This window comes from Lissotriton vulgaris, chromosome 9 (genome assembly GCF_964263255.1).
Source record: "Lissotriton vulgaris chromosome 9, aLisVul1.2, whole genome shotgun sequence".
Classification (NCBI taxonomy): Eukaryota; Metazoa; Chordata; class Amphibia; order Caudata; family Salamandridae; genus Lissotriton; species Lissotriton vulgaris.
The window spans coordinates 1,118,720,559-1,118,735,025 of NC_141697.1; the positions used below are offsets into that span (position 1 = coordinate 1,118,720,559).

Consider the following 14,467-nt stretch of genomic DNA (forward strand, 5'->3'; position numbering starts at 1 on the left):
TGTGGAGTTCAGAAGTTTGATGTCTTCCGGGGATTGTAGCTTGAGGTAAAGTTGGGTGTCATCGGCGTACATATGGAAGTGTACATTAGATGCTTGCAGCAAGGTAGTGAGTGGTTCCATGTCGAGGTTGAACAATGTGGGGGATAGGGAAGATCCTTGTGGGACGCCTAAAGTTACAGGCACAGGTGAAGAGAGCACGTTGTTGATCTTGAACTTCTGAGACCGGTTATGTAGGAAGGAAGTGAACCATTTGAGAACAGTCCCGGATAAACCCATTCTGGTATTTAGCAGCTCCAGTAGGTTCTCATGTTTGACAGTATCAAATGCTGAGGAGAGTTCAAGAAGGATGAGGAGGCAGGAATCATTGCGATCAAGGATTTGGAGGGCGTCATCAATTATGTGCGTCATAGCCGTTTCCGTACTGTGTTTCGCTCGGAAGCCTGATTGATGAGGGTTGAGGAGGTCAAACTGATCAATGTGTGTATTGTTAGTTGGAGTTGTACGCATTTTTCCAGCAGTTTGGCCAAGGTGGGGATATTGGTGATAGGGCGATAATTGTTTAGGTCAGCCGGGTCAGCTGTAGGTTTCTTGAGTATAGCCATGACTTGCCCCACCTTGAGGGAGTCTGGGATGAGTCCTTGTTGAAGGGAGCTGTTAATGATTTTGGTCCAGAGTGGGAGGAGCAGGGGGGCGAAGTCTTTCACAGCGTTAGCAGGAAGGGGGTCTGTGATGTGATTAGAGGGCTTCAAGGCGCCAAGCAGTTTGTGAATTGTTTCTTCAGTGTAGGTGTCGAATGACGTCCATGATGCGTTGTTTTTAGGATGAGTGGTAGTCATGCTGATGGGGCTGGAGTATCGGCTTACATCATTGAGGAGATCACTTCTTATGTTGTCGGTCTTTAGCTTAAAGAAAGCAGAAAAGTCTTCACAGTGTGGAGTACCGCTTGTTGTGCTGTTTGATTGTGAAGGTTGCATCTTGGTTTGAGTTTTGACTAGTTCGAACAGTTTTCTTGGTCGATTTTTTGCTTGGTCCAGCTGGAGTCTAAAGAAGTCAGATTTCGAACGCTTGATTTTCCTAAAGTAGGCATTTCTCTTGTTCTTCAGCGTTTTAAGGTGCAGTGCTGAGGGGTCAGATCTCCAGGTGCGCTCTGCCATTCGCATAGCACGTCTGTCTTCATTGAGTCTGCCGTCATACCAAGGGTTCGACTTCTTGGTGGAGACTCTCTTCAGTTGCAGGGGGGCAGCTTTGTTGATTATTGAGTTCATAGAATCGAGGTAGAGGTCGGTCAGTGATTGAACATCAGAGGCGCCCGAAGGGGGAAGGAGGAGACTGCAGGTGTGGGAAGGCAGGGAGTTAGGGTTAAGATTCTTCATGTCCCTTTTCCAGATCTTGGATTTGGTGGGTTGAGCCGTGTTTGGTTTCACTTTTTCGTTGATGAAGAAGGTGATAATGTGGTGGTCTGACCAGTCACAGGGTTGGATCGCCCCCAATTGGGTAGAGTCCTCTTTGGCGATGATAAGGTCGAGGATCAAGCCTTTGCCGTGTGTCGGGCTGTTGCAGATTTGGGTGAGGTCAAGCGCATTAAGGAAAGTTTTGAGACTATTCACCACTGCGTCTTTCTGATCGTTCCAGTGGAGATTGAAGTCACCCAGGTAAATTTGAGTGATCTGCCGACCGGCATTGGATGAGATCGTGTCCATGAGTTTTTTGGGTGAAGGTGAGGTTGTCCCCGGGCGGGTGGTAGATGACATGTAAAGAGCATACAGGTTTGCCCTCACTGGAGATATCGAGGCAGAAGAGTTCACAGGAGGTGAGGGAGGGGGAGGTGACTTTAGTAACAGAGATGTTGCTCCTAAAAATGCATGCGATTCCCCGGCCGTCTTGCCGGTCCTGTCGAGTCTAATGATGTGGTAGTTGGGGGGGACTAGTATGTCCATTATAGGTGTAGAAGTTTCAGTTAGCCACGTTTCAGTCAGAATGGCTAGGTCAAGATCCATTGTTATGATGAGATCCGCGATGTCGGAGGAGTGTCTCGGAGCCGACCTGCAATTGAGTAGGATGCATTTGAGTCTGGGGGTAAGAAGGGTGGTCGAGTGTTCTAGAGAGAGGGGGACTTTTCTGAAATTGTTGGGGCGGAACTTCTGTTGCTTAGAGTGGGGGGCCTAAGGGGATTTGTGAGAATTGTGGGAATGGGGAGGTGTGTGGTGGTTGTGTGTTTTAAGGGACATGGGCCAAATGAGCGAAGGAGGGTGCATAAGTCGTGGTCCGAAAGGGAGTTGAGGGCACAACGGGGGCGGTAGGTGTGATTGCGAGCGGGGATAGAGGGCCAACGCGGGGAGTATTGATAGAGAGGGTATGTGGGGAAGGTGGGGGACTTGTTGGGTGAGGAAGCGGTGGTAGGTAGGGGTTGTCTGGAGTGTGTGAAAAGAAGTTCTTTGATGGTGTGGAGATCTTCTTTGACCTGTAGGAGGGTGGATATAATCATGTCCAGAGGTGGATTGGGGATGGTGTTGGGGATGGTGTTGGGGATGGGAGCCGTGGGCGAGTGGTTGAGTAGGGAGCTGGAGAGGGGACTGGATAGGGGGAGGGGGGATATACTAGCGTTGGTGCAGGGCTCTGCAGTAATAGTAAGCGGGGTGCCATTTGATGGGTGAGAGAAATTGTGGGTGAGGGGTGTGGATGAGGAAGGGGGGAGGTTGGAGGCATAGGTGAGGATGCTGGTGGGAGGCGGCGCAGGTGAGTTGAGGGATGGGGGTGCAAGGAAGGTAGTGGGGGCTGAGAATGGGGGGGGAGCGAGGAGGAGGGGTTAAGGTAAGGAAGGTGATGTGTTCTGTGAGTCTAGTTGGGAGAGTGGGGTAGTGGGGAGTGAGAGTGGGAGGGGAGATAGGGTGGGAGATGGCCCACATGAACTCAGGACTACCAGAGCGACTCCAAGGGACTTGTCTGACCCTCTCAAAATTCTTAAGAGTTTAAAATCTGGCTCACCTTTGGATCCTTGTCCTGCTAGACTGCTAGCAGCAGCGGAGATGAATAATGCATAGGTGAACAGCATTATCAACTTGTCTCTCCAGACAGGCAGTGTCCCAGTAGCTTGGAAACAGGCCAAGATCTTGCCGCTTCTAAAAAGTAATCACTAGACCCTCTTAATCGGGGGAACTACCGACCCATTACTCTCTTCTGCCTGGCTTGGCCAAGGTGTGCGAGAAGGTCATCAACACACAACTCATGGCATTTGTTGAGAGGGGGGTATTCTGCATCCAGCACAGCCTGTGTTCCGGGCCGCCCATAGTACCAAATCGGTCCTGGTGGAGGTTGTTGAGGATATTCGGGGGTGTCTTGATGCCGGGGGGAGGGCAGCATTGATTCTGCCTGACCTCGTCGTTGTTCGACAGGGTCCCGCACACTCTCTTCTCCTCTTGCGACTTACCAGGATTGATGTGTCAAGTACGGCCTGGGACTGGCTTAGATCCTTCTTGGAGAGGTGGGCCCAGCAGATTTGGATTCCTCCTTCCTCCTCCTCTCTACAGCCTGTGACCACGGGAGTCCCCCAGGGGTCTTCCCTTAGTCCCCTTCTCTTTAACATTTATACAACTCCTTTCGTCTATCTGGCCGAGAGTCTTAGGGGCTAAAGTGATGGCTTATGCCGATGACACCCAGCTGCTATTTATGTGGGACGATAGTGATGTGTCAGTTTCCTCAGTTCACCAATGTCTCTCATCCATTTTTAAATGGTTAGCGGCTGCACAATTAAAATGTTATGAGGAGAAGTCACAGATTTTCCTTTACGGAAAATTTTCGGCCAACTTTGGGGAATCTCTTTGGCCTCCGGAGTTTCCCTAGACTTCCTCTGCTGGGAAGCCGTCCAAGAACTTGGGGGTGTAGTTCGATGAGAGCCTTTCTTTCTCAAACCATATCAAGAAGTTGGCCGGCAACTGTTTTGGTCTTTTCAAGATTCTGAGGACGTTTTTTCCTCTCCTTCCCCAGGCAGCGGGAGAAACGGTCACCTGTGCACTTATCTTATCCTGGGTAGACTATGCCAATGCTCATTACATGGGCATTCCGGGTTACTTGTTGAAAAAGGTCCAGGTGGTCTAAAATGCGGCAGCTACACTTCTTCTAGGCATCTCTGCCAGGAACAGCGTGCAACATCACCTGAGATCTTCGCATTGGCTGCCTGTGGTGGAACGGGTGAAGTTTAAAGCACTGGTTTTGGCCCACCGAGCTCTGCACGGCCTCGGCCCATCCTACCTACAAAAACGGTTCTCTTTTTATGTACCATCTAGACAGTTGGGCTCTTCGTCCCTCTGCCTTGTTCAGGTTCTCCAATTCAAATTTCAGAGGCTAGATGACAGTTTGTTGGAAAAGGAAGGCCGCTGTTGCCTGGAATGCGCAGCCCCTTGCCCTCCGTAACATTCAAGACCCAGCATTATTGAAGAAAAACTTGAAAACACATCTTTTTGCTTAAACAGACACTCTCAGCCTTCTTTTAGGCTTCGTGTCGGGACACTCATTAGTATCAATGCTCGTTACAAATGAAAATAACAAGAGCATGTTTGATGACTTCCTGTTCAGAGCCACAGGGACTTAACAAGCTCTAGCCATCTTGAACCCGCACCTAGACCCCGCCTGAATGAGTCCAAACTCCCCAAGTAGTGCCCCCCAGGGCTGGACCCTTGGCTGTGGTGATAAAATTGCCCAGATAGACAAAATACCAAACTTGAGACTTAGACATTTTTGGGTTATAAACTGCTCTGAGAACCAAGAGAAGACCAGGACCAACTTGCTTGTCGATCCGCTAGAGGAGTATCATCAGTTGGCCTGACTTCATGGTATCTCCTTCTATGTTCTACTCCATAGCAGAAAATCCTGTTCAGTAGAACTTTGTCAAATGAGTATTCAGCCTCCTGGAACTCTCATCAGCTACAGCCTCCTGTCTTATCTTCCTGGAGATTTTCCCTTGCGAAAAAGTGACTAAGTCTGAATGTAAAAAGCTTCACAGCGACTCCATGTAGGGGTTCCCTACCGATGACTCTCCCTCTTGAACCACTGCCTGCAGCCTCAGCCTCACACAGACATCACTCACCCTTCCCTGCACTGCGCTCAAAGATGCACACTCTTTCGCTCTCCCTACACTCACAAAAGTAGACTGCTCACCCTGCACTCAGGAGGGCACACCACTCATCCAGTGTATTCACACCACTCACTCAACCCTCATTCATGTGGGCATGCAGCTCATCCAGTGTACTAAAAAAGCCACACAACTCACTCGGCGCTCACACAGACTCACCAATCACTGTTGGATGCGACTGATACACACCCAATAACAGAGACCGGTCTCCTTGTTCTCGTGGCAGTCTCTCAAATCAGGCAATCTGCCTGGCTAGTCCCCGAAAGCATACTTGGTTTCCCCATTTCTGGGGCAGTCTGGTGGGTGCAGCCCTTACATGACCTGTAGCATACAGGCAGGTCTCACGGATCTCGGGACAGTATCCCAAAACAACATGTTTGCTTACTTAGATCCTGAGAAAGCCTATAAAAACACACCTGATCTCCCTGACTTAAAAGTGGGTGCAGCCTTTGCACAACTCACAGCACTGATCTACTGGATCATAGGCTAGCCTCTCAAGATAGCCTGTATTCCCAGACCAGCCCAAATTGAACCCATAGCATGCATCCAGCAAGAACGGGTTGGTCAGGTGTAATAATCGAAGTGTACAGCTATTTGTACCTGCCAGATTACCAAAGGATGGGAATATGGACAGTTGAAGAATATGTACCGTGTTGTGGCGAAATTTATGAACAGTGCCATGTTGTATAATCCTGTGGTTTACTATAAGAGGCAAATGTTCCAATAGTAACAGCTGTACTTTTTATTTTATTGTAATTGAAGCACCTATCTCTTCCACATCCTATCCCAGCCCTTTACACTTCCTTCTCCCTATCTCCTCCCCTAAATGTAATTTGTATGTTTGACAAAATGCAAATAAAGATTTTTTTTAAAAATAGCATGCATCCAGCAAGCTGTGGTAAGTGCACCCACAGCAGAGTCCTCTGCCAAGGCTGGCCTAGGACAAACTGGATCTCACCGTTAGCCGGGTCTCACCCTAAATCAGCTCCTCTGCCAAGGCTGGCCTAGGACAAACTGGATCTCACCTTTAGCCGGGTCTCCCCATAAATCAGCTGAGTGACTCAGAGCCTCCTGCCTGCTCCCTGCCTTGACCCCTCATAACCTCTGTCATCCCCCCAGAGTCCTGAAGTCAGGACGAAAGAAAGGCGAGGACTTCCCTTGAATTCTGCCTTAGTGGCTGAGTTAAAAGAGGGCCGTGGTGACAATTGTCTGTGCCCTGGTGTGGTGCTCTTTTTTCTACTGTGGTCTTCTGTGGTAATGTCATTAAAAAAAGCATAAGCAGTTGTACAAGTGTAAAAGCGGACACAGCCGAGCAGGTAATCTTATTATCGCAATGCTGGATTATGCAAATTCCTGTTACCTTGGGATTTCTACAACAATTCTGGCTAGAACGTAGCTGGCTCGGAACATGAGGATACGGCAAAAAGCAGCAAAACTACATGTGCAACATACAGCAACTACCATGTTCCATACAGCTCCTGGCTACCGGTAAAAAAACAAAAACAGGAAAACTAATGGAAGCAAGTTCCAAAGACCTGGCATCAGGAGGGAAACTACTGTGGCTCCCCTCTACGGGTCCAGGAGTAAAAAAAATCAACAGAAAATGCAAATTAGCTGCCCTTCTGGTCCAGTGTAAACGGTGGGGTCCCCACTTCTCAACCTCCACTCAGGTCGCCACTGTGCAATGTTATTAACAGTATTAACAGTTGAACCACCAGGTGTATATGTCACGTGCCTTGTAGTTTGCATTTACATTCAGGAAGTGACTGAAGTTTGTGTACAGAAGTGAATGAGGGCAAGTGAATCACGGCCGCTGTGAAACCGGCCTTAGAGTAATCACGTCTTACTCCTGCTGGTTCATGAGTATGTCACACCTACATTTGCCGCTCGCAATATACTTGCGGAAGGGGAGGGTCGCGCGGGGTTTACCGCTGGGGCAGAGGGGACGTTAAAATATTAATAAAATGAAAACGTACCTGACCTGGTTTGCACCGCCTCTGCCCGCTGCTCCTGGCCGGGTCCCGCTCCGCCTTTGTTAGCAGCATGCTCCCTCCCCTCCTATAAGCCAATCACAATGCTGCAATGGCAGCGTTGTGATTGGTGGTGAGTCCCAGACGGCACCCAGCAGGGCACAAGTGGGGATGCCATTTTCTTGAGAAAATGTAGAGTGCGCATGACTGCTTGGTCGGCCCCAACCTGTGCCCCAACCAGGCATATCCTCCTGCCCTCCCCAACCAGGCATACCACTGCATTCTGCTTTCTCACAGCGCGAGAAGCGGAAAATAAAAAGGTATTTAAAATGCCATTTTATTTTCAGCTTTTCGCACTGCGATAAAGCAGTGGGGCGGTGCTCCAACGCCCTAATGGAGCGGCCACGACTGGGGGGCAAGGGTTTCCACTGGTGTAGTCAGCTGGAGCTCAGATGGGGCTCTATCGGGAATCTGATGGTTCCTTCGACTCTAAATGAGGTCGGGACCTTGTGTGTTAGTGGGTTGGTCCCAGTTGCCCCCCTATCCGGATTAGTGGAGGACCTCTGCTCCAGCAAAACATATTAAGGTCCTGTGTCTGGTTTATATCAATTTAAGAGTCTGGGCCGCCTTACTGAAATGCAAATTTTTAGGTGCATAAAATAGGCACTTGTAATATTGCTATTCAGAAACCATATTTACTTTAGGATTGACAAGATTAATTTGAAAGAATCATACAAATTAACGTTTTATTCCCTATAAAATTGTCAAACAGCTGGCTTTTCCAGCAAATGAAAGTATGGGGCGCTCTTTTCTAATGGAAATGGCCACTTATTATCCATGAGAGTGAGAGAGAGCGTGTATAGGTGTGTATTATATCATAAATCTCCCAAACGTACTGTATTTTTAATGTCTTAAATAATTGGCCAATTCCACAGAAAGCTCATGGTGAGAGTGTGGAAGACAATGCAAATATGGATGGGGTAAATAAAATAATACTTTGTGTACATAATTAAAGAATGATAATATATTAGAACTGCTCTGACACAGACGTAACGTAATATATGAAACAAAAAACATGCATAAACGTGAGTCTCTTTAATGATGGTCAAGGGCGAGAGAAAAGTATTTGTAAATCATCCAGTGATTTTGTCATGTAGCCATAGATAGCTGTTATGTTGAAATCGAGAATTGTTGAATGAGCCAATGTTGGACCGCACAACATAGAACATTGCATTTATTTATTCATGACCATCTGATTCTGAAAATTTTTTAAACTGTATACACGTGTATTCGCTCTAGGGATGGTATTCCCCCATGTTTGATTTGTGCGCTCTGTGTAAATGAGCTGTCTTTTCACGGTACTTCTAACATTCAGAAGTGAAACAGACCACTTGAATGTCTGATTATATCTCACCCGTGTTGCATCTTAAGAAAGCAGGATAGCTAGCCAGGGAGTTTTGATTTTGTTTAGGATAGAGGTTTTGTCTTTCCATTCTTGATTGTTGGTAGCACAGAATCAGGTCTCCAGATACTTGAAGTATACAGTGTGGGTCAGTAAGATTGGTGAATTGTAAAATTGGTTACTTAGGGGTAAATTTACTAGGAAGTGGTGGTGCACGGCTACAGCCACCTTGGCTTAACGCCGCGCTCAGCCACTTCCAAAGCGCAGGGCTGCACTGTATTTACAAGGATTCGGTGCAGCCCTGCATTTCCCCCTGTGCTGTCACTAATTTTAACTGCCTAGCGCCAACGCAGACATCCTTGCACCACAGTGCAAGGGTGCCTGCGTTGTAAGGAAATATCGTTTATGTGCAGGAAGGTGTCCCTTCCTGCACATAAACAATCTGAAATGGCATTTTGAAACTTCTATGTCTGCCGATTAATGCAGCACACATAGAAATTGCAAAACATATTTTTTTTAATTGATTGTTTATGTGCAGGAAGGGTCACCTTCCTGCACATATACAATCAATGGCCCTTTGCTGTTTCTATGCGTGCTGCACAACACAGCACACTGAGGGCCCGATTCACAGAACTAACTTAAGACAAAATCCTAAACTTACTACTTTTGGTATTCACAGAAGTTAGGATTTTGTCTTAAGTTTGTCTTAAGACAGACTTAAGACAGAATTAAGACAGACTTAAGTTAGGATTTTGTCTTAAGTCTGTCTTAAGACAAACCTAAGACAAAATCCTAGTAAGTTTAGGATTTTGTCTTAAGTTAGTTCTGTGAATCGGGTCCATAGAAACAGCAAAAACGAGGAGAACTGAAACATTTCTCCTCATTGCGCCTGTTTAAAACCAGGTTTTCCCTAGTCTTAATTTTGGCACTGCCCCATATTTATGCCGCCCTTTTAAATACGGGGCAACGTCAAAATCAATGGGTGTTGCGGTGGAACGCCCACCACAACACCCATCACTGATGTGTATTATAAAATTTTGTTGGGCCAAAATAACGTGGACTAAAATATTGAGATGGTAAGTACACATAGTTAAGTATAGATTTAGTATTTTTAACTCCACTTCTACGTAACTTGAAGATGCATGTCCTCAAGGTACAGACATATAGGAATACGTATAGTAAACCTATACTTCCCTATATAAACTTACCTTCACAATATTTTGGACCACAATATTTTTCCATGATACTTTGGCCCCACGATCTTCTGCAGTAGGTATTCTGGTGGAATGCCCTATGTCAATGTGACATGGCATTGATACACAAATGCCCAAGTACCATAACAATGCATATAGATAATTAATGTTCATACATTGTTATTTATCGCTGAATGATTTTTTAAATATTCTTACTGAATACTGAAATGAAATGTGTTATCTTTAGCCATAATAAGCTAAAAGAAATTATCCTAAACTACTTCAAAGAAAATTAGTCTACAAAGGATTAATATTTTTCCTAATCAAAATGGTTTTTAAAAACTTTAACTACATACGTGAGTTCTGAAGATGCAGGCTGGAACATTGACCAGGATTTTCTCCGTAAGGTTCATTGGTTCTTTTAAAGCCAACTCAATTCCTTCCTTGACCTAGTATGTATTTTCAACTGTGTATGAAATATCCTACTCCACATGTCTATTTCCAACATAATTTTGAATAAATGGGTCTTTACATACTCATCCTCAATGATGGACAGATCCACCTGAATTTCGATATGGGGTGACAGTAAAATATACAATATACTGTTATTTGCACTCCCTGCTTCCCAGATAAATTCTTACGACTTTTTTTAAAGGATTTTCATGGAGTTTACATTGTTTGTTATCAGGTGCAAAATAAACATAAACCAAGTCAATTCTTATAAGGCCTACTTTGAAATGGATCTACATTTGCTTGCATGTAAATCCATCCAATGTGCTCAACTCAAATGCCTCACTTGAACGGTAATCATTATTAGCTCAACTCATATGCTTAACCAGCAATGCAACCTTATGAATGCAGTGCTATAAACCATCCATTTAATACAAAAAAGTGCATGAATGTATTCTTTAAATGCACTGTATACATAGGAGCACTGCTTGCTATGCACCATAAGCAGAAATCGTTCTTTTGTAGAATAGGAATGTTTACGGGAATATTTTGTGTGCATGCAGTACTAATATACTAACAGGACACTATGCACTTCCCTAGAACCAATCAATCTACTCAAATCCTTTAATTCTGTGCTGTCGCAATTCTTTTTTCTTTTGGGCAGGACACGAAAATAGCTTCCCTTGAACGCAACATACGGGACCTTGAGGATGAAATACAGATGATAAAAACAAATGGAGTTCTAAATACCGAGGACCGCGAAGAGGAGATCAAACAAATGGAAGTCTACAAGAACCACTCAAAGTTCATGAAAAATAAGGTAGCGTATAGTGGCACTCATGTCTGGGGAGTTCAGTTCATGGACAACCAGGTAATATTGCAATGCTACATGCACCCAAACAATTCTTCTGTATCTTGCCACACAGAAATTAGACTTCCCTCTGAGGATAATAAAACCATTTTAAATAATTGATGTGATACAATTGAAAACAAACATTTGTTTAAATTAAACGGCGTGAGCAACAGCTACCACATAATTTAAATAATCATTTTTGCTGTTTTTGCTTGCTCGCATAATATTATCATCCTCTTCTTCATTATTACTATTATTATTATTAATAATAGTATCACCATAATAATAATTGTCATCATTATTTTTATTATTATTGTTATTAATAGAAGTATTTCTATTCATAATAATATTCTTATTATAACAACATTTATCATATTCTATATATCTGTGCCTACTGTGTCATGAATTTAACATTTCGCAGTGAACAACTGAAATAAAAGTCCAGATATGTTATCAATATTTGTCAAAGTTTACCGATATTGGATTAGATGAGATACCTTAAATACGGCACAGTAATATACAAAAATGATCAAATAGACACTCTTTAACTTTATCTACTTTCTACTCATTCTTGTATTCTGTTAAATTAGAAGTCATATTTCATATCCCATAAAATGTATTCTAGTGGGAAGGAGGTGGTCTGAACACCACTTTGATTTTGTAACGTTTATTAATATTCACCATGCCTGCATTTCTCCAAACTCATGTTTACAAAACATTGATTTTGTGAATTAGTTATGAATTAGTTAGGTATGAGTATGTTAGTCCCTGGAGATTTGTTAGTTACTGATAATTTGAATGCATAGAGCATCGATTTCTGAAGTTTTGACTTTTGTGGACCTCCATTGAATCATTCCTGGAAACGAAGGACCTTGGTCTCACTACGATTTGAACCTCGAAAACCATACAGAAACAAGTATAGATCAACAATCACACAAATGATGAAATATTTTATTCAATGCACAAACATGTATACAAATTCTAATTTTATAGGAAGGTTGGAGCTTTTCTACATTTGTTTTTTAATTCTAAAATGAAGCAATATTCTAGACTTGTGCAGATCACGTTGTCTTCTTTACTCCTAATGAATGCACTCTTTTGATCAATCTTTCAAATGAGGCCACTCATCACCAATTTTACATTCTGTTTGCAGAATTGTGCTGCTCCCATGAATCAAATTAAGGATGGCAACCTAATTTTTAGCCTCCAGTCTCCAATTCCTTCATGATTACAGAACGTTTCAAAATGTTCAGTTATATATTTTGCTATTTTGTTTATCTATATATGTTATATTCTGCTACTACTAATTAATCCCTGAGTAGGTGTCACGAACTCTCAGGAGTCTGCTGACCATAGTTTAAAAAACACTGACATAGAAGTAAACATTTATTATTGACAACACACACACACACACACCACCCCTGACAGTTTTTTTGTAATTTGCAGCTAGTTGAGCATGGATGTTTATTTTATATTTATTTGTTTGTGGTTAGAGCTCTGACCTGGCTACCTACTGGATTTTGTTAGCAGAAAATGGTTTGACTGCCATAAGAGTGAGGTGAAGTAGAACCAAAAGTCGCTCACACCCTTTGTAATGCTGATAAAATAGATAATACAACATTTGTTGACTTTTAAAAAACTATTTCTAGAGATTTATAGGTGAGGTACCAGTTAGTGTAGTAGTGTGAAGTGCTGCCAAAAATGGTTGTGAAATATATCCAACACAACATGAACATGAGATCCCATCTATGGATTTAAAAACTATAGTCTGCATGCAGTGTAATCTTATTTGTTGCATGAGTGTGTCTTGCAGAACATCTCAAATCTCTCAGTATTTCCAACTTAAAAAGCATTCCAATAGTGTAACGTTGAATGCACCAAAGAAGTGACCACTACCTTCTGTAGATCTGAAGGCCGGAATGGAAGGATTTTCTGAAGCACTTTGAGACCAGAGAGCTGGTTTGATCCTTAAAAAAGCAGTTGGAATTAAAGATAATTCCAAGATTCCTTGCTTTGGCCACTGGAGTAGGAAGGGAGCCAAGGCTTAGTGCCCACCAGGAATTATTCCAGAAAGAGATATCTTGTCTGAAGAGGAGAACCCCTGTTTTTTTTCAGAATTCAGTTTCAAACAGTGGGAAGACATCCAGTTGAAGATTGCAGTCATGCAGTTACTAAATTATGTGGCCACCTCATCAATGTCATTATTTATGAGGAAAATGATTTGAGTGTTTTCAGTGTAGGACACAGTGACAAAGCCGAATGATGTTATACTACTCACGAGAGAGGCCACATATATGTTAAAAAGGGTAGGGCTCAAAGATGAGCCCTGAAGGACACAGCAAGGCAGCGAGAAGGGCTTTGAACTCAAGTCTCCTAGGTTTACTGATGGTTCCCTACCATATAGGAAGGAGCAGATAAGTTGAAGGACTTTAACACCTATCTCGCTCAATCGCTGTTTCAAGATTGTATGGCTTACCATATCAAAGCTGTGGATAGGTCCAGAAGGACCACCAAAGCCTTGTCACCTCGATCTAGAATTGTCCTAACCTCTTCAGTTACTGAGGCTAGTGCAGTTTCCTATGTTTTTTAAAACTCATTTTATTAAACAGAGCTCATCATACAAGGCAGAGCATGAAGTACAGTGTGAGTCAGGATTTACAATACCATTTAGAATACAATACTCGGACAGACTTGGTAACATCTTCCTACAGGGAGCTGATAGTCGGTTGGCTCGTTGATGGCCACTAGCTTTGCATCTAGCATTACCTCCCCAATGACTTAGAGCATAAAACAATAATTTTATGTTTCCAGGGTCACGCCCTGGTATATCCGCCATAGGGTGCACATCATCTTCCATTTCTTAGGGCAGCCTCTACTATGATATACCACCTCTTCTGCCCTCTGACACCAGTCAAGGTCATTCATCGATTCTGCTACTGCCGGTGGAGGGCCGCTCCCCAGCAACGTACGATGTTGTGCTTTGCTACCACTGCTGCCAGAGCCAGCCAAATATTAGTGTATCAGGGCCAGTCTTCTTCCCCTTGCACCACGAAGAGCAGCATTTTGTGTCCATGGATACCCTCACATACCCTCGTCACTTCTCGCCAGTACTCCTGGATCAGAAGGCACTCCCAGAGAGTATGAAAAAAGGAGCCCTCCCTGCTGCATCCCCTGACGCAAAGTGTCCAGTATACTGATTTTGTGCAGAAATGTGCAGGAGTAAAATGTTCGATGTAATATTTTGAGCTGTACTAGTCGGAATCTTGCTCGGATCGCTGTTTTGCTGTGGCCCTGTAGGACTTCCACACAATCCTCAACATCTAGATCTCCAAGATCATCTGCCCAGGAGCTTCACAAGGGTTCCAATGGGTCAGGGGAGTTATTCATCAATTTCTGATAGATCACCGACACCACCTTGTTGGGGATAGGTTCCATGAGCAACCAGTCTTCTAGGGGAGAGGAGTCCAGCAG

General features: G+C 43.9%; 1 protein-coding gene across 4 annotated transcripts in view; it reads left to right on the forward strand.

Annotated features, from left to right (window-relative positions):
- The window catches only part of ERC2 (ELKS/RAB6-interacting/CAST family member 2), a 2,191,867-nt gene that overhangs the window by 566,503 nt on the left and 1,610,897 nt on the right, over positions 1 to 14,467 (forward strand). For all 4 annotated transcript variants that reach the window (XM_086939131.1, XM_086939132.1, XM_086939133.1 and 1 more), the window contains one exon: positions 10,808 to 10,963. In XM_086939131.1, coding sequence (XP_086795257.1) covers positions 10,808 to 10,963 — 156 coding nt within the window. The remainder of the gene's footprint in view (positions 1 to 10,807; positions 10,964 to 14,467) is intronic.